This window comes from Cervus elaphus, chromosome 22, assembly GCF_910594005.1.
Source record: "Cervus elaphus chromosome 22, mCerEla1.1, whole genome shotgun sequence".
Lineage (NCBI taxonomy): Eukaryota > Metazoa > Chordata > Mammalia > Artiodactyla > Cervidae > Cervus > Cervus elaphus.
Window position 1 is genome coordinate 1,037,832 of NC_057836.1, and position 20,125 is coordinate 1,057,956.

A 20,125-nucleotide genomic window follows, 5' to 3' on the forward strand; every position below is an offset into this window, starting at 1 on the left:
CGCCGCATTGTTTGCTTCGCTGGGGAGCGAGCGGGCGAGCGAGCCGGCCCTGGCGTCCGAGCAGCCCCGCGCCAGCGCCCCGTCGCGCCGCCGCCGCTGCCGCCGCCGCCGCCCGCCGCCCGCCGGCCGGGCTCCCGCGCCGGGCCTCTGCTCGGCCCCGCCGCCCGCGCGAGCCGCCGCCCGCGAGCCCGCGGCCGCCGCGCCGAGCCGGGCCGGGCCGCCGCCGCCAGGAGCCCGCGCCCAGAGCGGCGGCGGGCCGGGCCTGCGCGGCCGTTGGCGGAGGAGCCGCGGGCGCCATTAGCGCCGCCTCGGCCGCGCCGGCCCCCGCGCCCGCCGCCCGGCTCCCGCGGCCGCGGCCCCGAAGGTGAGTGCGCCGGGCGGGCCGGGACTGGGGCCGGGGCCGCCGCCTCGCCCGCCTCGCCCGCGGGCCGCCGCCGCCGCCGGCCTCTCGGTGCTGGGGCCGCCGCCATGTTTGGGGCCGCCGCGGCGACGCATTGTCCGCGGGCGGTGGGGCCGGGGGAGGCCGCGGTGTGGGGGCGGCGGCGGGGAGGCCGGGGCCGGCGGGCGGCAGGCCGGGGAGGGCGGCCCGGAGGCCCGGTCGGGAGGCCGGGTGGCTTGGGAGTTCGACAGGGAGGGAGGCGAGGCCGGCGGGCGGGAGGCTGGACGGGGAGGAACGCCGGCCGGGTTGAGAGGCCGAGGGGCCGGCGGGGAGGGAGGCCGGCCGCCGGAGAGGACGGCCTGGCGAGGCGGGGAGGCCTGGGGGTCCGGTCGGGATGCTGTAAGGCCGGGGAGGGAGGGCGGGCCGGTTGGAGAGGCTGAGCGGCCGGCAGGGAGGGAGGCCGGCCGACGGGGAGGCCCGGAGGTCCGGTCGGGAGGCCGGCCTTGGCGAGGCGGGGAGGCCAGGAGGTCCGGTCGGGAGGCCGGCCTGGCGAGGCGGGGAGGCCTGGGTGGGAGGTCGGGCTGGGGAGGGAGCCCGGGCGGCTTGGGAGCTCGACAGGGAGGGAGGCGAGGCCGGCGGGCAGGAGGTTGGACGGGGAGGGAGGCCGGGCTGTGGAGGCGGCGGGGCCGCCCTGCCCGCCGCGCCTCCCGCCCGGCCGCCCTGCGAGATGGGGGCGGCCCGGGGTTTCGGCTTCCGCGGCCGAGCGTTTGCCCGAGGGTCGCGTTATGTAACGGACGCGCTGGGCTTGTTGAGCCTGGACGGGAAACTTCCTGTTCCAGGGCCGCGCGGACTCGGGCGGCCGCCCCCTCCCGCGCCCGCAGCGGGCGGCCTCCGGGCCCCCAGGAAGAAGTGACCTGGTTGTAATTTACGGGGCACGCGCTGCGGCCGGGCCCCGCTGGAGGAGCCGCCCACCGCCCGGGAAGGGTCGCGGGGGTAGGCGCCGTGTGCCGCCCATGCGCGAGGGTGTTCGTGGCTGTCCCAGGGCCAGGCGGGAAAGGCGGTGATGGGGAAGGTGAACCGGCCCTGGGTGCCGCGTATCCTCTCTCGTGGTCGCATGGCTTTTCAAAGGGCATTTATCAAAAGGGTCTGGAGGGGCTGCCGATGGTCTCCACGTGGGAACCTTTGTCCTGCACGGAAGCTCCAGGTGGAGGGAGGTTGAAGGTTTGGAGCCTGGGGTGTAGGGGAATGGTGGGCTGGTGAGGTGGTCTGCAGAGTGACCAGCGCCTTCTGTCCCTGTCACCGTGGAGCTTTCAGATTGCAGAGGTGCCGTGACCAGTAAGTGCTGTCCTTCTTGTAGCAAGTGGCCAGATACAAAGCCTCAGTCCCTTCAGGAGCATATGGGTTTTGAAGAGCTGGTTATGGTTAGTGCTGTTGGTACTGTGCTCTGGAGGAGAAAATTACACGTTTGCCTTTCATCTGCTGAGTAACCAACTGTGGCTTCTGCCCCACCCTGAAGGACCCCTGAGGCTGCGCGCGGCTGTGTCCCGGCTGCACTGGGGGCCTTCCTGCAGGCTGTGGTGCTGACAGCAGGGGGACTGTCCTCCTCTCCCCCAGAAGGGATGGTAGGGCCAGGGCCAGCCGGGGGGCAGCTTGGCTGACTGCACTCCAGGAATCCAGGGCTGTGTGGGCCCCTGGGACGCGGAGATGCAGGTGGGTTAGGGTTGGTTTGCCCATGGTGGCTCTCATGCTCCCTTTTGTAGGGCATTCTTGTCAGATTTCAGATAAACATTTCTGTTTGACAAAAGAGAAGGAAAACCACAGTCAGAAGGACTTGTCTTAAGGAGTGCATTTCGGGTCTGCTGCGATTTCCTTTCAGGTGTGACAGCGTAGGCCACCGTATGACGGCTTTTCCTGGGTCAACTCCCCAGGGCCTTGTCCAGCGGTGGGCCTTGGGCTCCACCTGGCTTGTGTGTCAGCCAGTCTTGTCAACATCACTCTGCTTCCTGGCAGTGGTGTGTGGTTGTCTGGAGGGAGGAGAGGGCATTGTCATCAGTTCTTAAGGTGTCATTCTGATTGGCGGGTGGTGGACCAGAGTCAGGGACTGTCAGGAGAGGGAGACTAGAAATAGAACTTGCTGGTGGTCGATGGCAGACGTCTGACAAGAGCAAATGCCCGAAAGTCTCCTTGGCGGAGGCTTAAGGCGCCTGAGCGTGTGCTGCGCCTGGTACAGAGGAGGAGCACTCTGTGGGTGGCGAGTCTCCGGGTTGCCCTCGCTGTGGCAGGATTACGGCCCAGCACTGTGGTCAAGCCAGCAGCTGAGAAGGCCCCCGAGGGGCAGGGCAGGTGGCGGACGTGCGGTGGCCACTTCTGAGGCCCTGGAGAGGCTGGGTGGGGTCTCCTAGGGGTGAAGCCTGCCCAGGCCAGCATGGGGTTGCCCTCTTGGGTCCGGGTGCGGCTGGGTGGCCTGTGCCTCCACATGGTGGTGGAGGGTGTGTTCGTGGAGACAGTGACGGGCTGAGGGCTCTCTCCTGGGTAGCAGTGGCCAGAGCCTCCAGGAGTGCAGGTCTGTGCACGTACTATTCTGGGCTTGGGACTACGACCCCGACTTGTGAGGGGTGTGGGTCCAAGGTGATCAGTAAGCAGTAGGTGTCAGCATTCTGGAGGACTTGTTCCTGCATGTGCCTCTGGGGGCCCTCCTGACCACCTCCCTTCTCCTCTGGTCCTGGGAGTCCCTGGGGGGGCAGTGGCCTGGTGGCAATGGTCGTTGATGGTTGTTGAGATATCTTCGTGAGTCCAGGATGAGTGATTTTGGAAACCTCAGAGGCAGGCTGGCTGGGAGTTCTGTTTTGATTTAGTGCAAGTTGGTTAGTTCTGCCCACGTGTGTTGCTGGTTTTCGCCTCTCACGCCTTCTGTGTGGTGCTCACGTGTTCTCTGTCTGTTTCAGGGAGTCAGTGCCAAATGAGGAGGAAAGGCCGCGGTCATCGCGCTGCAGCGAGGCACCCTTCCTCCCCCGGCAGCACCAAGCCCTCCCCGACGCGAGAGACCCTGACCTACGCGCAAGCCCAGAGGATGGTGGAGATCGAGATCGAGGGGCGCCTGCACAGGATCAGCATCTTCGACCCGCTGGAGATCATCCTGGAGGATGACCTCACCGCGCAGGAGATGAGCGAGTGCAACAGCAACAAGGAGAACAGCGAGCGGCCGCCCGTGTGCCTGAGAACTAAGCGGCACAAGAACAACCGGGTCCGGAAGAAGGGCGATGCCCCGCCCAGCACGCACGGCGCGCCCGCCTCCGCCAGCGCCCTGCCCGAGCCCAAGGTGCGGCTGGTGGAGTACAGTCCGCCGTCGGCGCCGCGGCGGCCGCCGGTGTACTACAAGTTCGTGGAGAAGTCGGCCGAGGAGCTGGACAAGGAGGTGGAGTACGACATGGACGAGGAGGACTACGCCTGGCTGGAGATCGTCAACGAGAGGCGCAGGGCCGACTGCGTCTCGGCCGTGTCGCAGAGCGTGTTCGAGTTCCTCATGGACCGCTTCGAGAAGGCCTCGCACTGCGAGAAGCAGAAGCAGGGGGAGCAGCAGTGCCTGATCGACGAGGACGCCGTGTGCTGCGTGTGCATGGACGGCGAGTGCCAGAACAGCAACGCCATCCTCTTCTGCGACATGTGCAACCTGGCCGTGCACCAGGAGTGCTACGGCGTGCCCTACATCCCCGAGGGCCAGTGGCTGTGCCGCCACTGCCTGCAGTCCCGGGCCCGGCCGGCCGACTGCGTGCTCTGCCCCAACAAGGGCGGCGCCTTCAAGAAGACGGACGACGGCCGCTGGGGCCACGTGGTGTGCGCCCTGTGGATCCCCGAGGTGGGCTTCGCCAACACCGTCTTCATCGAGCCCATCGACGGCGTGCGGAACATCCCCCCCGCGCGCTGGAAGCTGACGTGCTACCTCTGCAAGCAGAAGGGCGTGGGCGCCTGCATCCAGTGCCACAAAGCCAACTGCTACACCGCCTTCCACGTGACGTGCGCCCAGCGGGCTGGCCTCTATATGAAGATGGAGCCCGTGAAGGAGCTGGCCGGCGGCGCCGCCACCTTCTCCGTCAGGAAGACCGCTTACTGTGACGTCCACACGCCCCCCGGCTGCACCCGCAGGCCTCTGAACATTTACGGGGACGTGGAGATGAAGAACGGCGTCTGTCGGAAGGAGACTTCGGTCAAAGCGGTCAGGTCCACGTCCAAGGTCAGGAAGAAAGCCAAGAAGGCTAAGAAGACGCCCCGGGAGCCCTGCACGGCCCTGCCGCCTGTGTGCGCGCCTTACATCCCCCCGCAGAGGTGAGCGCTGCAAGGAGGCGCAGGGTCTGTGCGGGCCTGCTGCGTGCCGTCTGCCGGGCCTTGTTCCCGCTCCACTTGGCGGGAGCACGGATGTTGTCAGAGACTCGAGTCTGAGACGGAGGCGTGTGTGTGTCTGGTTTCCTCGGGGCCTGGGGCCGAGCCTGCCCTGGCCGCAGTCCCGACTCAGGTGTCCCAGGAGTCGTTGCCCTCTTTGCCCTTCCTCACTGTGCTCACACCAACGTTTCGGGGTGTCGTGGGATGTTAAAAAACGCATTCATTTATTTGGCTGCGTCAGATCTTAACTGCGGTGCACGGGATCCTCTGTGGCGTGTGGCTCCGAGCACGCGGGCTCTGTTGCCCTGCAGCATATCGGGGCCCAGGTCCCCGACCAGCGACTGAACCCATGTTCCCTGCACTGGGAGGTGGACTATCCCCCGCCGGATCAGCAAGGAGTCCCCTCGTGGGATGTTTAATTTGCTAGACTTAGGCAGTGTGGCCGGGTGAGGCCGACATGGTGGAGACGAGAGTGGGGCTGACGGGGACCCTGGCGGGAAACTGGCTTCCTTCCTTTCGGGGCTCTGGCTGTCTGGTTTCCCAGCAGTTTCTCTCAGACGAGCGTTGCCTGGTCGGCGTGCGGTTCTCTTTCTAGAGTGGTCCACGGTGGTGGGTCAGGATCCCACCGGCTACCCCCGTCTCTGGACTGTTTCCCCTTCTGCTTGTCTCTCTTGCTACTGACTTTCTGTCTTTATTTCATTGGATTTAAAAATGCTCTTGTTGGGAATACCAAGTAAGTAAGTGGCTTGGTGAATTTCTTACCAGACCTGTGAGTGCCATGTGGTTTGGGAAGACTTAAAACACAGCTTGAGTGTTGAGGGCGTGCCTGCTGCCGGCCCGGGGCCCCGGGAAAGGCAGGGAGAGCGCTTCAGGGGGATGCGTCAGGGTGTCAGGTGTGGTGGGCATGGCCACTGAAGATCCCGCCTTGTGCTAGAGGAGCAGGCAATTCCTGGGTGTTTGTTACAAGTTAGAAGTGTCCAAGAGGAAAAAAGTACATAGAATCAGTAAGTTCAGACAGTGACTAGAAAGCACTCATCATTCCTCTTACCTGGAGAAGACTTCTGGTAAAACCAACAGCGTTTCTTTGCAAATAAGTCGGTCTGACTTTTAAAAGACAGTTTCACTTGCGTTTGGAGAAGGAAATGGCAACCCACTCCAGTACCCTTGCCTGGAAAATCCAATGGAAGGAGGAGCCTGGTGTGCTAGAGTCCATGGGGTCGCAGAGAGTAGGAGATGACTGAGCGACTTCACTTGCATTTCTGCCTGAGGGTTGGAAAGTACAGGATTTGTATCAAGAGGTTTTGTTTAAGACCCCAGGGTTTTTAGGTTTACTAAAATTGAAGTAAATAAAAGTTGTGACTTTATAAATTGAGAATCCAGGAGTCCAAGGTGCTGCCCTCTGTCCAGTCCCATGTGCCCGTTGCCCGTCCGCCCATCCGTCCACCCGTCTGCCCGAGGAGCAGGCACGCGGCTGGGAAGCGCGGGCTTCTGGGGTCGGAGGTGCTGCCTGATGGGGAAGCTGCCCCGGCGGCCGAACGGAGGCGCGACAGGCCCTCGTCGTGCCCTCCCTGCTCAGAGCGGAGGTCAGCGGTGCACCTGGGCCAGAGCGCGCGGACCTGGGCCTTGCCGTTGGTGCTGCCCAGCGTCTCCGGAGACCCTGACATCAGACCAGCGTGTGGGGTGCTGGGGCGGCTGGGAGGCCCAAGCTCACGACCACTGCTCTCTTCTTGAGGCTGTGGTCCACAGGGTGGCCTTAGGATCCAGGCCCCAGTGCGGGTCAGTGGGGCTATAACCCCGCACTCTCTACAGCTGCTGGCGCAGGACAGAGCCGCTGCCAGTACGGTGTTTGGAGCTGGCTCGGGCGCCGGCTGCACGAGGGGCTCTGAAATCTCAGAGGAGGAGGGGCCCCCTCCCTTGGCCGAGGGACAGGTCGGCTGTGAGAAGGCAGGGACTGTGAGGGCTTCTGTGGTTTGCGTAGTTTGAAACGTTGTCTCCAGCTGAAGACGGTAGTTCAGACCGACTGATCTTGAGATCGCCATCTGCTCTCAGCAAGAGGCAGATAGTTGGTTTAGTTTTGCGAATCTTGCCGCGTGTTTACGCTACAAAGGTTGCTTTTTTTTGTATCTGCTAATAGACCCCAGAACAGAGGTGTGGATGCTGTGAGCCTCTGCCCACTCCTGTCTGAGGGCCCCAGGCCAGCCGGCTGTGTGGTCTCGGCCCTGCGGGCTGCTCCGCGTGTGGCCAGGCGTGCCATTGGCACTTTGGGGAACGCCATGCTCTGTCCTGGGTGGGAGGGTGGGTTGGATGGGGTCCTCGTGGCCTCCTGGCCCTGTTGCCGTGAGGGCACAGCCTTCAGCGAGCTTGGGCTGCTCCCGAGAGGTTGTCTGGTGGCCGGGAGCCGTGCACATCTGTCTGCCGCTCCCCTCCCTTCTCTGTTCTTCAGTAAGAGTGACTTTCCCCGACGTAGAAGCAGCGCATTTAAAGTTGGGTCAGCAAAGTCAGGGCGGAAGGAGAGAGCGCGGTCACTCGCCCTCCGCTCCAGCCTGAGCTGGTGCGGCCCTCCTCCTGGTGAAGCGTCCCTTTTTCTCAGTGGCTGCTGTTCTCCTTGGAGCCTGTTTCCTCAGCCGCTTTGTCTGCCTCTTGGGTGAGGGCAGAGCGTGGTGGAGGCAGGCGCGGGACGGCACAGGCCCGGAGAAGGGGTGTGTGGAGTTGGAGCCTCTGGGTCTCTGGGGTCATTAGCTGCATGAAGCTCCTGCGAAGCCGCAGGCTGTCTGCGCTGTGGGCGCAGCTCTGGACGTGGGGAGGGGGGCCTCGGGGAGGGGCTGTCCTGTCGCCTAGACGGCTCATGTGCCGCTGCTCACTGTGGACGCTGCCTCACAAGCTCTGACAGGGCCCTCACAAGGATAGGGGCACGGCGTCTCAGCTCCCTCCCTTCGAGGATGCAGCCGAAACCCCAGGGGAGGCTGGCCGGATGGCGGGGGCTCAGGGGTTGCTGGGCTCACTCGGTTAATGCTCGTTGAATGTAGCAACGAGGAGTCTGGGCCTGAGTCTCGTTTGTCTGCTTTTCATGTTTCTGGCAGCTAGTTTTACCATGATTTCTAAAGTTCTGATGGGCTGCGGCCTGGGGACACGGGGAAGCCTCTTGGCCCCCACAGGTGGGAGCCCGGCTCTAGGTGCCCCATGGGGCTGTTGACAGAGCCCGGGTCGGGGGTGTGGGCTGGACTGTGGCCGTGATGTGGGGAGCTGGCTGCGAGCCCGCCCCTGCCCCGCCGGGGGAGCGCGCGCCGGGGCCTGCGCCACGTGGCCGCCACGCGTCCATGCTGACCCTCCCCTGACCTCGCTGGGCTCCCTGTACGTGAGTTTGGGGTGGGGGCAGGGCACAGGGCTGGCGGCCAGCTCCAGACTCTGCCCCGAGGGCCTCCAGGGGTGGGGTGGGGCCTGGGCACGGGCCGGCCCGTGGGCACTGAGTCAGTGCAGCCCAGCGGGGGAGCCTGGCGCCTCACCGTGGCTGTGCTGCGTCGCGGGCACTTCTGAGCACCTCCCCCAGGGACTCCCGCGTGTCGGGCTGAAGCCAGCGCCGAGCGGGGAGCCACGGGCGGCGTCCCGTGTCCCTCGGGTGTGCGGACGCCTGGCAGGCCGGGGCATCCTGGGGGCGAAGAGTGGGCCCGGCCCCTGGGGTGTCTGTGCAGCCGGCCTGGGGTCTGGCCGTGCTGGCTCACGGCCCCCGCGTCTGCTTCTGCAGAGAGGGGCAGACACGTGGACGTTTTGCTTTGTCTTGCGCTTCAGGTCGCTGCCTGCAGTGGGTCGTGGGATGGGCCTGGTGCCTGTGGAGACCGGCCTTGGCATCCTGTCATGCCTTGTCCTTTTATCAGTTTCAGTTTTTTGTTCTGAAATAACTTCAGATTTATAAAACGTCGCAGAAGTAGGGGGAGGGAAATCTCCCCGTCACCCCCTGACCCCGAGGCCCCCTCGCTCACGGCTCACCCGTGTGCCCTCCCAGGGGCGGTCCATGTGCCCCTATGCACCTTCCGAGGGGGGCCAGCCTCCCCGGGCGCCTTCCTGCCTGCGGCTGGGAGTCCCGCCTGGCCTCCTTGGATTGGGGTCACCCTTAGACCACCTGTGCCTCCCCATGAGGCTGAAGGGCGTGCCCACCCCCTGGGGTTCTCTTCTCCTCAGTGCTGTGGAGGGAGGTGTGGTTTTCAGAGGGTTGGCCCTGCAGGCCTGGGTGCTGAGGTGGGCATCTGGGGGGTCAGTGCTGGTGGGGTTTCTCAGGAAAGGGGGCTCGGACCGGCTGGCTGTCACTCGCCTGCTTGGGCTCCGAGGGGCGGCGCCCGGTGCAGGCAGCTGCCTGGCTCGGGGGGTGGTCCGGCTGGGAGGTGCGCACAGGCCCCCCGGGCTCCCCGGCCGTGGTCTGCGCAGTCGGGCAGGGGGGCGCCCTAGGAACCAGCAAGGCCCAGAACTGCGCCCCTCCAGAGGCTGACTCTGGGCTTTTTGGGTCTGGCGGGTGGCTTCTCGTGTCCCCTGACCTCCACCTCAGCTGTTCTGAAAGCGCGGGGCCTGTTTCGGAGTTACAGCCGGCTGGAGGGGAAGGTGGCCCCGCTCCCTGGGGCGGCCCGGCCCTGCTCCCGCGTCTGTGTGTGTGAGCAGGGGTGGCGTTTTATCTGGCCTTGCAGGCTCGTGGTTGTGGCCTGAGCGGTCCCTGACCTCGGCCTCTGCGTGTGGAGTCTCAGCCACTGGACTGCCGGGAAGTCCCAGGGGATGGTTTTAATGCTGTTTTATCCCTGTTTGTCATGACTTTAATATAGAAAGTTTAAAAAAAAAGAAAAGAGACACTGACAGGGATTTATCCAATGTAGCAAAAAACGTTGACTGACACTTGTTCCTGAGACCCCTCCAGGCCCATCAGCCCCTTGTAGCGGACACGGCTGGGTCCCTCTCAGGCCTGCTTTTTCGTTCTTCCTGCCGTGGCGGCTGCTCGCCTGCTGCGGGTGTGGGCAGGCCTTGACCGCAGGCCACGGCGCGGTCTGGCCCCTTGTCGCCTGGGGCTGGGCTCCGTGTCCGGGGACTGGGTCTCTCCCCGGCTTGGCTTGTGGTGGCAGGGAGTTGGCTCTGCTCATTGAGTGTCTGCCCCTCGGCGTCCCTGCTCTTAACTGTCTTTAAAAGACCTTGTAAAAAGTCTGGATGTTTGTGAGGTCGGAAGCGCCATCCCCGTACCCCAGCTTCGGCAGCACTGGGCTGTCCGCCTCACCCGCTCCTTCCTTTGGGTCACTTGGAAGCACACCCCAGCCCCGTGACTTCCCCCGGGGCCTGGGCAGCGCAGATAACAGACAGCACGCTTCAGAGCCTGGCCATGCCCGGGCTGTGCCCTGCGGCCCTGGAGTGGGTGTGTCTGAACAGCGTGTGTCTGTCTGGTCTGAGGACGCGGCGTCTGACCCTGTGGTCCTGCAGCTCACACACTTGTCTTTCCTGCTGGTGGGCAGGGCCGTCACTGACCTGTTCCTGCACCCCCGACCTGGAGACTGCTCTGTGGGCGCCCCCACCCCCTAGATGTGTGTCTTCTCCTGGAAGCCCGGCTCCTTGCCAGCCTTCAGCCTGACCTGGGCATGGCCCACTTCGTGTTCACTACGACCTCTCCAGTGTGTGTTGAAAGTTCACAGTTTTCTCTGTAAAAATGTCCATGAAAAACTTAGTATTACAAACAGTGTTTTCTCAAATTGGCATGTTTGGGTGTTTGTATAGAGCCAGGGTTTTGTATGTTGATGTCACGCATTGCAGGTTCCCTTAGGTTTTCTCTGGACGTCATCTGTGAAGTTACGGTTTGGGCAGGCTTTTCCATCCTTCGGGTTTTCCTGTCTTTTTTCCGCTAGCCCGAGTGGGTTTGATGGGTGAGAGCGGGCAGCCCCCCCTCGGCTCACATGTCACAGGGATCGCCTCCTGCTTTTAATGTGTGTTTTTGCTCTATTTTATGGCTTGTACTTGTCACGTCTTGCTTAACCGTTCACTCCCTGAGGGCCTTGAGGTTTTCTTCTGAAAGCTTTGCAGCGATCCCTCCGCCCCTGCCCCCTGCCCCGCGGCCTTGGCACTGACGGGACCTCTGGCGCCTGGACTGCTGGCCTCCTGGGCCGTCCCTCACGCGCACACACCGGCGTCCGTGGAGCTGTTTGCCTGCTTTGTCCACGGAGCACCTCCCCCCCGAGACACACACCCACCCAGCCCTGGGGGGCGTCTGTGCGGCCAGCCTCCTGCGCTCCCCCCAGTCGTCCGTCAGGCTCTTGGAATTTCGGGTCAGTTTGGAGGTGACCTGCGTGTCCTTTTTGTCCTCCTCACTGACATTATCATGGGGTGTCTCCACTTCTGGCCTTCCTGTCCCTCGAGAGTGTCTTGTGACCGTCTCCTTTTGGGGTTGGTGGGCCCGCTTGTGTGGTGAGCGCAGCCCTGGCAGGGGTCCTGGGAGGGGGCTGCTCTCGAGGGGCAGCTCCCAGCGAGCCAGGAGCGAGTCGCAGGGCGCGAGGGCCCCTTTTCTGGTCTTTTGTGGGGATCGCAGTCTGCAGTCTGTTCCCGGCTGTGTGAGTGGTATTTATGGGACTTTGCTCTCTTGACCACTGAGCCCCTGCACGTGCTTGTGGACCCCAGGCCCTGAGGTGTCTCTGTGTACTTGGCATCTGGCCTGACCTCACCCTCCCCGCCTCGTCGGGACACTCACCCAGGACTGGACACGTGTCCTCGCCTCCCCGCAATCAGCGCAGGGCTGGGCTGACCTGACGTTCTTTCTGACAGTGAACCTCCTCTGAAAAACTTGTTCCTTTTAATTTTTTGGAGGGTGGTAAGAAAACTTTTAAACGGTTCATTTAGTTTCTAGAGTAATTGTTAAAGGAATATATTTCAGTTTTCTTTTTTTTTTTTTCCATAATTCAGATTTGGCCAGTTACATTTTTCTACAGGTTTGTTTTGCATCTCAGTTTTCAGGATAACTCTTTTTTTTTTTTTTTAATTGAAGTATGGTTGATTGATTTAGAAAGTGTTAGTTTCTGCTTCATTGGAAGGACTCCTGCTGAAGCTCCAATACCTTGGCCACCTGATGCGAAGAGCTGACTCATTGGAAAAGACCCTGATGCTATGAAAGATTGAAGGCGGGAGGAGAAGGGGGTGCCAGGACGAGATGGTTGGATGGCATCACCGACTCAGTGGACGTGAGTGTGAGCAAACGCCGGGAGGCAGTGAAGGACAGGGAGTTCTGGCTTGCTGCAGCAAGTTCATGGGGTTGCACAGAGTTGGACGTGACTTAGCGACTGAACAGTGGCAAATTTCTGGTGTGCTGCAGGGTGACAAAGGTACACGGTGTTTTTTCATATTCTTTTCCGTTATGATTTATTATGGGATGTTGAATATAATTCCCTGTGCTGTATAGTAGCCACTAGTTATTTATCTGTTTTGCATACAGTCCTGTATATATATTAATCCCAAACTCCAAATTCATCTCTCCCCAAGCCTGTCCCCTTCGGTCACTGTAAGTCTGGTCTCAGCCTGTGAGCCTCTTTCTGTTTTGTAAATAAGTTGACCTGTGTCGTTTGGATTCCACATGTAAGTGGTATGGTGTTATCTTTGGTTTAGTTCACTCAGCACGACAGTCTCCAGGCCATCGGTGTTGCTACTGTGTCGTTCTTTCTTTCTTTTTTATAGCTGAGTAATATTCCATCTCGGAGAAGGCAGTGGCTCCCCACTCCAGTGCTCTTGCCTGGAAAATCCCATGGATGGAGGAGCCTGGTAGGCTGCAGTCCATGGGGTCGCAAGGAGTCGGACACGACTGAGCGACTTCACTTTCACGCGCTGGAGAAGGAAATGGCAATCCACTCCAGTGTTCTTGCCTGGAGAATCCCAGGGACGGGGGAGCCTGGTGGGCTGCCGTCCGTGGAGTCGCAGAGTCGGACACGACTGAGGCGACTTAGCAGCAGCAGTATTCCAGCTCCCTCTGTCACTCACCGCCCCCCCCACCCCGACTTCTCTGTCCGATCCTCTGCGAGGGGCGTTCAGGTCATCTCTGCGTCTTGGCTGTGGGAATAGTGCTGCTTCAAAGGCGTGAGACTCGCTTTCAGCTGGTTTCTGCTCCCATGTGTTTCTTGGCTAGTCTTCAGCTAACACACTCTGGTTTTGTTGAGGTTTTCCTGCGTGTTCTTGTTTCCTGTTTCATTGTGTTTTGCTCCTTGTTCCTCCTCTCCGCCAGTTTATGGAGATTTAGTTGGCGCGTGACACGCCATCGTCCATGTTGCCTTGGATGGGGGGCAGGAAAGGCCGTGGGGAGGCTCTCCACGCTGCTGCCCGCCCTGCCCGGGCTCGGGCCCGTCTCGCGTCCCTTCCTGACGTCTGCAGTCGCCATGAGCACGCTGAGTCCGCCTTTTATCGGCGCTGCCCCTCACCACTGCAGGAACTGAGCGTGTGTGAGCACGTCTGCGTGCGCGCCACGTGTTAAGATGCCTGCTCTTTGCCGCCCCTGAGTCAGGTGGCGGTCACGGGGTGAAGACAGACCCCAGCAGACGGGCACCTGCTAGGTGCCCAGGACGAACACAGCCCTCTGCAGATGAGGGGCCCAGGGGCCCCAGCGCCTTCTGCTGGAGCCATCGAGAGGCCGTGGGGATGCTCTGGCTGCCACTGGAGCCAGCACCATGTGACCGGGCGGGCCTGTGCACACGCTGGGCTGGGGCTCCGTGTCAGCCCGGGCTACGGGCCTGGGTGGAGCGGCTCCTCGGCCGCTGGAAGAGGCCCTGGGTGGGGCCACCCTGAGTGGCATGCGGCCACTGCCTTAGTGAGAAGAAGTGTTGCGGGTCTGGACATGGCGGAGCCGAGGGTGTCAGGACAGTTATGAGTGATTTGGGACTCGCACTCCTCAAGAGACGTCCTTTTAAAATTCCTTAATTTCCGCCCGGAAACACTGGTGTCCGGCGTACCGGGAGGAAGCCCCCTGGCCCTCAGCCTGCATTTGTTGTCTTCCGAGGCATGGTTCCCAAGAGGGGCGATGGCAGGGGCCAGAAGCCAGCCTGGAGGCTGTGAGCCCTTGGTGTCCCCTCGTGTGTTCTTACAAATCCTTCGAGTTTTACAGTCTCTGAAACGATGGTCTTGCCAGGAGGCCTCTTGCTCGTTTTTGTGACAAGGAGCTGACCCCACCCCCAGCAGCTGCTGCCTCCAGCCGTGCCATTGCTTTTTGTCTTGTGGGGACCGGGGCCCCTGAGAGGAGCCATCCTGCAGGGCCACTCACCCCTGGAGAGGTCGGTGTGTGAGCGTGTGCGGCTCAGAGGGGGGCCACCTGGGGTCCTTGGACGCGTGACCCGAGGGCTCAGAGAGGGGGGGACACCCGGGGTCCTTGGACGTGTGACCCAAGGGCTCAGAGAGGGGGGGACACCCGGGGTCCTTGGACGCGTGACCCGAGGGCTCAGAGAGGGGGGGACACCCGGGGTCCTTGGACGTGTGACCCAAGGGCTCAGAGAGGGGGGGACACCCGGGGTCCTTGGACGCGTGACCCGAGGGCTCAGAGAGGGGGGGACACCCGGGGTCCTTGGACGCGTGACCTGAGTGGCAGTGGTGGACACGCGGCCCACAGGCAGGCGGAGCCGGGAGGCAGGTGGCGGCGGGGGGCGCACACGGTTTGTGAACAGTAACGCTGTCATTTCTAGTCTCCGTAAAAATGTGTCCATGTCCTGCTTCATAGCTAAACTGTGAGTTTTTCCGTGTTCTAGATTAAATAGGATTGCGAATCAGGTGGCCATTCAGCGGAAGAAGCAGTTTGTCGAGCGCGCCCACAGCTACTGGCTCCTCAAGCGGCTGTCCAGGAACGGAGCCCCGCTGCTGCGCAGACTCCAGTCCAGCCTGCAGTCCCACAGGAGCTCGCAGCAGGTACGCGGCCCGCTGGGGTGGCAGGCGGAGCCTCCGTCCGAGGTGCCCCAGCCCCGTGGTGTTCTGGCCTTTCCTGGCCCTGCCCGCTGGTGGCGCGCGGGGAAGCCTCTGCCAGCTGACTGCGGGGCGGGCGTGCGGGGGCCTCGGGGCGGGGACCCCTGCACAGGAGGGGTGGCCGGGGCGAGATGGGTGCCTTCCTCTCGGTAGCTGACGCGGGTTCACAGGCCAGCTGACGTTCAGAGCGCTTTTCTGAAAGGCGGGTTTAGGAAGGGAGAAGCTGGCTTCCTGAGCTGTCACAGACAAACGGGGGTCAGCTGCTGCTGCCCGTGCTCAGCAGTGCCGCCTCTGCCAGTTCCCGTTGCTGTTTGTGGGCCGCTTCTGCCGGTTCCCGTCGTCCGGAAGGCTCCGTGAGCCACGATGCCCAAGTGAGTCCAGGGGACGTGGTGCCCCTGGACGGGGGCCCAGGCCCTGCATCTGGCAGGGGTTACCTGGCGTGGGGAGCCCCCCGCTGAGTTCTGGTCGGGGCAGGCCTGCCTGGCTGCCGGAGGCTCCCATCGCTGGTCCCACGTGGAGTGACGCGGCGCTGGTTCCCTCGCGTTCTCCTGAAAGCTGCTGCTTTCCCGCTCTGTGTCCCTTCTTCCCCGAGGTTCCCGTGCGAGTCCCGGGCCGCGTGCCGCCCTGGCCTGAATGGAGCTCTGCCTCTTTGCCTCCTCAGGCCTGCGGCGCTGACGGCAGGTCATCTAGCATCGCGCACACACGCAAATGCTTGTTTAAAAAGAGAAGCTTGGATTCTGGTATCTTGGTAACGCTTTTTGAAATGCAGAGCAGTGTGACGTTTCTGGGCGACTGTGGGGTGGGCCGTGCCTCTGACCCTCCTCTGTCTCCGGGGAAGGAGGCACCACACGCTGCGGGGCTTCTCCTTGGACCTGCCGCTCCTGGGTTGTGATGGGCGGGTCAGGTCCCCCCCACCTGGCGGTCCTCCTGCCTGCGGTGCCGTCTGAGTCCCCTCCCCCGAGGTGGGCACAGCTGTGCAGGCTCACCACCGCCCCCGTCTTGGGAGGCTGACCCCGCGCACCAGGCCGGAGCCGCCCTGGACATGTGCAGAGGGGCTGGCGGGGTCAGCCCGGCTCCCAGCCTCCTACCTGCTCTGTCCAGCGTGAGGACTGCTGACGGCTGTGTCCAGTCCTGCTGCTCACCCTGGGGTGGGGACGCTCATCCTAAACCTTCCGCCCCTCCTGGGCCCTTCTTGGCGATGCCCTGTGCTCCACCCTCACCCCCGCTGGACACAGGGGCTCTGTCTCCGTGAGGCCTGTGTCAGGACCTAGGCCTGTGGGCTGTGAGGGTTGGCCGCAGGGTGGGGGAACGTCCAGGGGGCTGCAGCGCTGGAATCATGGGGACTGAGGGTGGCTGGCTGGCTGGCTTGGTGCTGCCTCGGGAGCTCCAGGAAGGGGGGCAGGGCAGAGCCTGCAAGGCCTTTGGGTGCTGGGCCTTAGGGGTGGCGAGTTAGGCAGAGGGCATCTCGAGATGGGAGCAGGGAGGCCGGATGGGGGCTTTGTCCTCAGCCCGGTGACAGCGGAGCAAAGGGAGGTGCAGAGAGTGCAGAGCTGGGAGTCTGGTCTCCGGGCTGGGCTGGCAGGGGGAGTCACGTGGAGAGCGGGACCTGGGCCGAGGTTGGGGTGTGTGAGGGGCCTGCCCGCACCTGAGGGGAGCACGTGTTCCCTGGGTCAGCATGTGGGTTTGAGAGCAGTCGTGTTCTCCTCACGTCCTGCCACACTTGAGGGAAATTGGTTATGACAGGAGAACTCACGCACGGGAAGCAGCAGGGTCAGTTCTCTTGGCCGAAGGAATTGGCAGGAACCAGAGGTTTAGACTGAGGGGCACCCGGCCTTGACTGGGGTCCGTCCTGACTTGGTTGTAGTGAGCTCAGTGGTGCAGCCTGTGTGGGCAGGGCCATGGGTAGGGGTCTGCCTGCCCCCCGCCACCTTGGAATGGCCGGGAGCTCCCCATCATGGGGTGGGTGCGACGCGGCACTGCCTCTTGCTTCCCACCCCATCTTAGCGGAGGTTGGCTTTTGGGGGCGACCTGTTCATGTCGAAGGCTTGGTGTGATTTTGATGATTTCTGAAACTTTAAAAATGCTTGGTATTTAGAGTTTAACCTGACTCACTAGTCTGAATGTCTGGGCGTCTGCCCTGAGCTGGGCCCTGGGAGAGGGTAGGTGCAGCCCTTCTTTCCCATGGCAGATCTTCCAGGCAGGGACGGACAGATAGATGGGATGAGCTGGGCTGGACAGGATGAGGCGCTTCAGTTGCTGGGTGCTCCTGGCCCCTGCCTCCTCGATGGTCTGTCCTGGGCCCATGGAGCCCTGGCCTCAGTGTAGGTCCCCGTGGTGGTTCCGTCCTGCAGATTGGGGTGGGGGCTTGCGGGTGTGTGCTGGGGGGTGGGGGGCGGCTTCTGTTCCACCTGCCCTTGATTGCTCATGTCCGCCAGCTCCCCCTGACGTGCCTGTGGTGGGAGGGCACCCCCATTCGCTTTCTGGGGGTTTTTGGACAGCTGGTTGTCCTGCTGAGCTGGGGCAGGGCCTCTTGCTGTCCATACCGCTGCTGCTGCTGGCGTCGTGGTGGGAAAGACGGCTGTCCCTCAGGGTCACCCACCCTTGCTTGTGTCCTGGGAGTCGGCCTGATGTACGGGGTCCTCACGCTGCAGAGCTGGCCTGCCCTATCCCCAGCTGGAGTGCTGGTCTGACCCCGTTGGTGTTGACCTTGTGGGGTGGGGGGTTCTGTCCGTCTCACTTCTAGGCACTGCGTGTGCTCTCCTCCGTCTGTGGGTGGATGACGGCTGGGCTGCAGACAGTCTTCTCAGAGCTCTCTTGATAGCTGTTTGAAACCAGAAATGACTGTAGTACTCCCCCAGTGTGTGGAACCTTCCAGGATTGGTTTCATGTAGGAATTAAGACTGCTCATGCAGAGTATGAAAGCCAGGCCCGTCTGTACACAAGAGGCGTGGGGCTGGGTCAGGTCCTCCCTGCAGGTTCCTGCTTGGCGGGGGCGCTGTGTCGGGGGCAGGGCCTGTGGTCCTGCAGCCAGTGGCGGGCACAGCAGGTGGGCATCAGGGGTTTCTGGGGACTTACTGCTTTTCTCTGTCTCATGTCGGCCACCAGGCTATACGTTCTTGGAGCTGATATTTTCCATGTCTGTTTCAAACTGACGAACAAGATGATTTCAGATGCTCTTGGGGAATTTGGTTTTCTGAGCCCACCATTTAATGTATTTACTGGCCTTGTTTATACAGTTGATGTTACTGTTAATTCCTGTTTGATGCCTGAGAATTTCAAATAACATGAAAACAAGCTGGTGATTGGAATCCGGTAGGGCTGGAGGGTGCTGGCGGAGCGGAGGCTCAGGCCCTGCGCCCGGCCTCCTGGGCGGGCCCTTCTGCTGCCTTTCCCAGTAGAGCGAGAAGGGCCTTGTTCCTCTGGCCACGGGTTGTTTGCCTTCAGACCCTGAGGTCCTGGAATGCAGCGTCAGCCTTAGTCAGGGTCGATCCTCTCAGAGCGCAGTGCTCCCTGCTGCTAGGGTGCAGGGTTTGCACTGGGATAGGGGTTGGGGGCCGCGGACTCTGCCAGAAGGCTGCACTGTTACAGCTCGCTCTGGATGGGAGTGGGCCCCAAGCGGCAGAGGAGGCTGAGGAGAGAAGAGGGCCTGAGGCTTGTGCCGATCCTTCTTGAAAGCAGTGCCGGTGCCCGCAGCCAGAGCAGGCCTACTGCGGCTGCGGCGGCTGGGAAGGGGGAGCCTCGGGCGTGAGGTCGGACTCAGCTTCCGGGTGCCTTGACCAGGAGGGCCCCAGACTCCAGCCTGGAGCCCTGGTGGGAAGTGTGGGAGGAGCTGTGGCGGGACAGCCTTCAGGTGGGCTGTGAGGTGGCGGTGGGGGGTGGGCCCCTGGAGCTGGCGGCGGGCAGGCCTGAGCCCCTCCGGGAGGCGCGCGCTGAGGACCCCAGGCCCTGGGCAGAGCTGGGGGAGCGAGGCCAGGATGCGGGCACTGGCGGCGGGGTGCAGGCGGAAGCGCTGGGTGGCTGGCTGGTGAGGGGGCGCCCTTGGCGAGGCTGCGCCCGGCGGCAGGCCTCTGCGGTAAGGGCGTCCTGGCCCTGCGCTCCCCCTGCCCGGCCCCAGCCCCGCCACAGCGCTGGCCTGGAGGTGAGCCGGCAGCGCGGGTGCGCTTGTGCCAGGAGGAGGCTCCCTGGGGAGGAGGCGAGGGGCTGAGCGTTGAGCCCTCCCCGAGCGTGTCTGTGTGGGGGACAAGGCCGATCCCATTCTTCTTCTCAGAGAGAGAACGATGAGGAGATTCAGGCCGCCAAAGAGAAGCTCAAGTACTGGCAGCGGCTGCGGCACGACCTGGAGCGCGCGCGCCTTCTTATAGAGCTTCTGCGCAAGCGCGAGAAGCTCAAGCGGGAACAGGTGAGGCTGCGGGGGCGGGGCGTCTGGGGAGGGCGGGGCGTCCGGGGAAGGGGCAGCTTGCCCTGGGCCCCGCAGTCCTTGCCCCTGCTTCCTCTGAGCAGTCCTCTCCGGTGAGGGGTGCTGGTGGATTTAGGGGCTGACGTTGATCTCTGCTGTGAAGGAGACTGGCTGGGGTGGGGTCTTTGTGGTGTCCACCGGGTCCCAGGAGGTGAGCAGGAGCCTACCACGTTTGCCTTTAATGTGGACCTCCATCTGCCCCTGGACGGTGCTGCACCCTCGAGGTGGGAGGTGGCTCCTCACAGGGAGCGTGCCCTCGGGCGCTGAGCCCTGGTGCGCTGGCCCCCAGGTGAAGGTGGAGCAGATGGCCTTGGAGCTGCGGCTGACGCCGCTGACCGTGCTGCTGCGCTCCGTGCTGGACCAGCTGCAGGAGAAGGACCCGGCCCGCATATTCGCCCAGCCGGTGAGCCTGAAGGAGGTAGGTATCCTTGCCTCCTGTGCCGTCCTCCTTCGGGCCTGTGGTGACCCAGGGATGTGGAAGGACCCCTCCCAGTGCGTGTGTCCCCGACAGAGGACCTGGGCTACCCCGTGGTCCTGCGTGAGCATGGAGTGCGCTTGTGTGTGTCTGTATGTACATGACGCGTGTCCTGGTTACGTGGAGTGCAAGACTCTGGTTGTGTCTGTAAACGGTTGCTTTGTTCCCTGAAATCAGGTCCCGGATTATCTGGATCACATCAAACGCCCCATGGACTTTGCCACAATGCGGAAGCGGCTGGAAGCACAGGGGTACCGGACACTCAGGGAGCTGGAAGAGGACTTTGACCTCATCGTGGACAACTGCATGAAGTACAACGCCAAGGACACGGTGTTCTACCGGGCCGCCGTGCGGCTGCGCGACCAGGGCGGCGTGGTGCTCAGGCAGGCCCGGCGCCAGGCAGACAGTGTCGGCTTCGACGAGGCCTCGGGGATGCACCTGCCCGAGCGGCCGCCCCCGGCCCCCCGGCGGCCTTTCTCCTGGGATGAGGGTGAGCACG

The 20,125-nt window shown here is 63.0% G+C and overlaps 1 protein-coding gene across 6 annotated transcripts in view; it reads left to right on the forward strand.

The window, feature by feature from the left end:
* Positions 1-233: 233 nt before the first annotated feature.
* Positions 234-20,125, forward strand: part of BRD1 (bromodomain containing 1) — a 34,692-nt gene continuing 14,800 nt past the window's right edge. For 3 of the 6 annotated variants that reach the window (XR_006336653.1, XM_043881295.1, XM_043881296.1), the window contains exons 1-6: positions 234-364; positions 3,325-4,702; positions 14,485-14,641; positions 18,963-19,094; positions 19,441-19,569; positions 19,804-20,116. Coding sequence is in view for 5 of the 6 variants with exons in the window: in XM_043881295.1 (XP_043737230.1) it covers positions 3,339-4,702; positions 14,485-14,641; positions 18,963-19,094; positions 19,441-19,569; positions 19,804-20,116 (2,095 nt within the window). In the remaining variant the exon portion in view is untranslated. The remainder of the gene's footprint in view (positions 365-3,324; positions 4,703-14,484; positions 14,642-18,962; positions 19,095-19,440; positions 19,570-19,803; positions 20,117-20,125) is intronic. The other 3 variants (XM_043881291.1, XM_043881292.1, XM_043881293.1) reach the window with 1 other exon arrangement.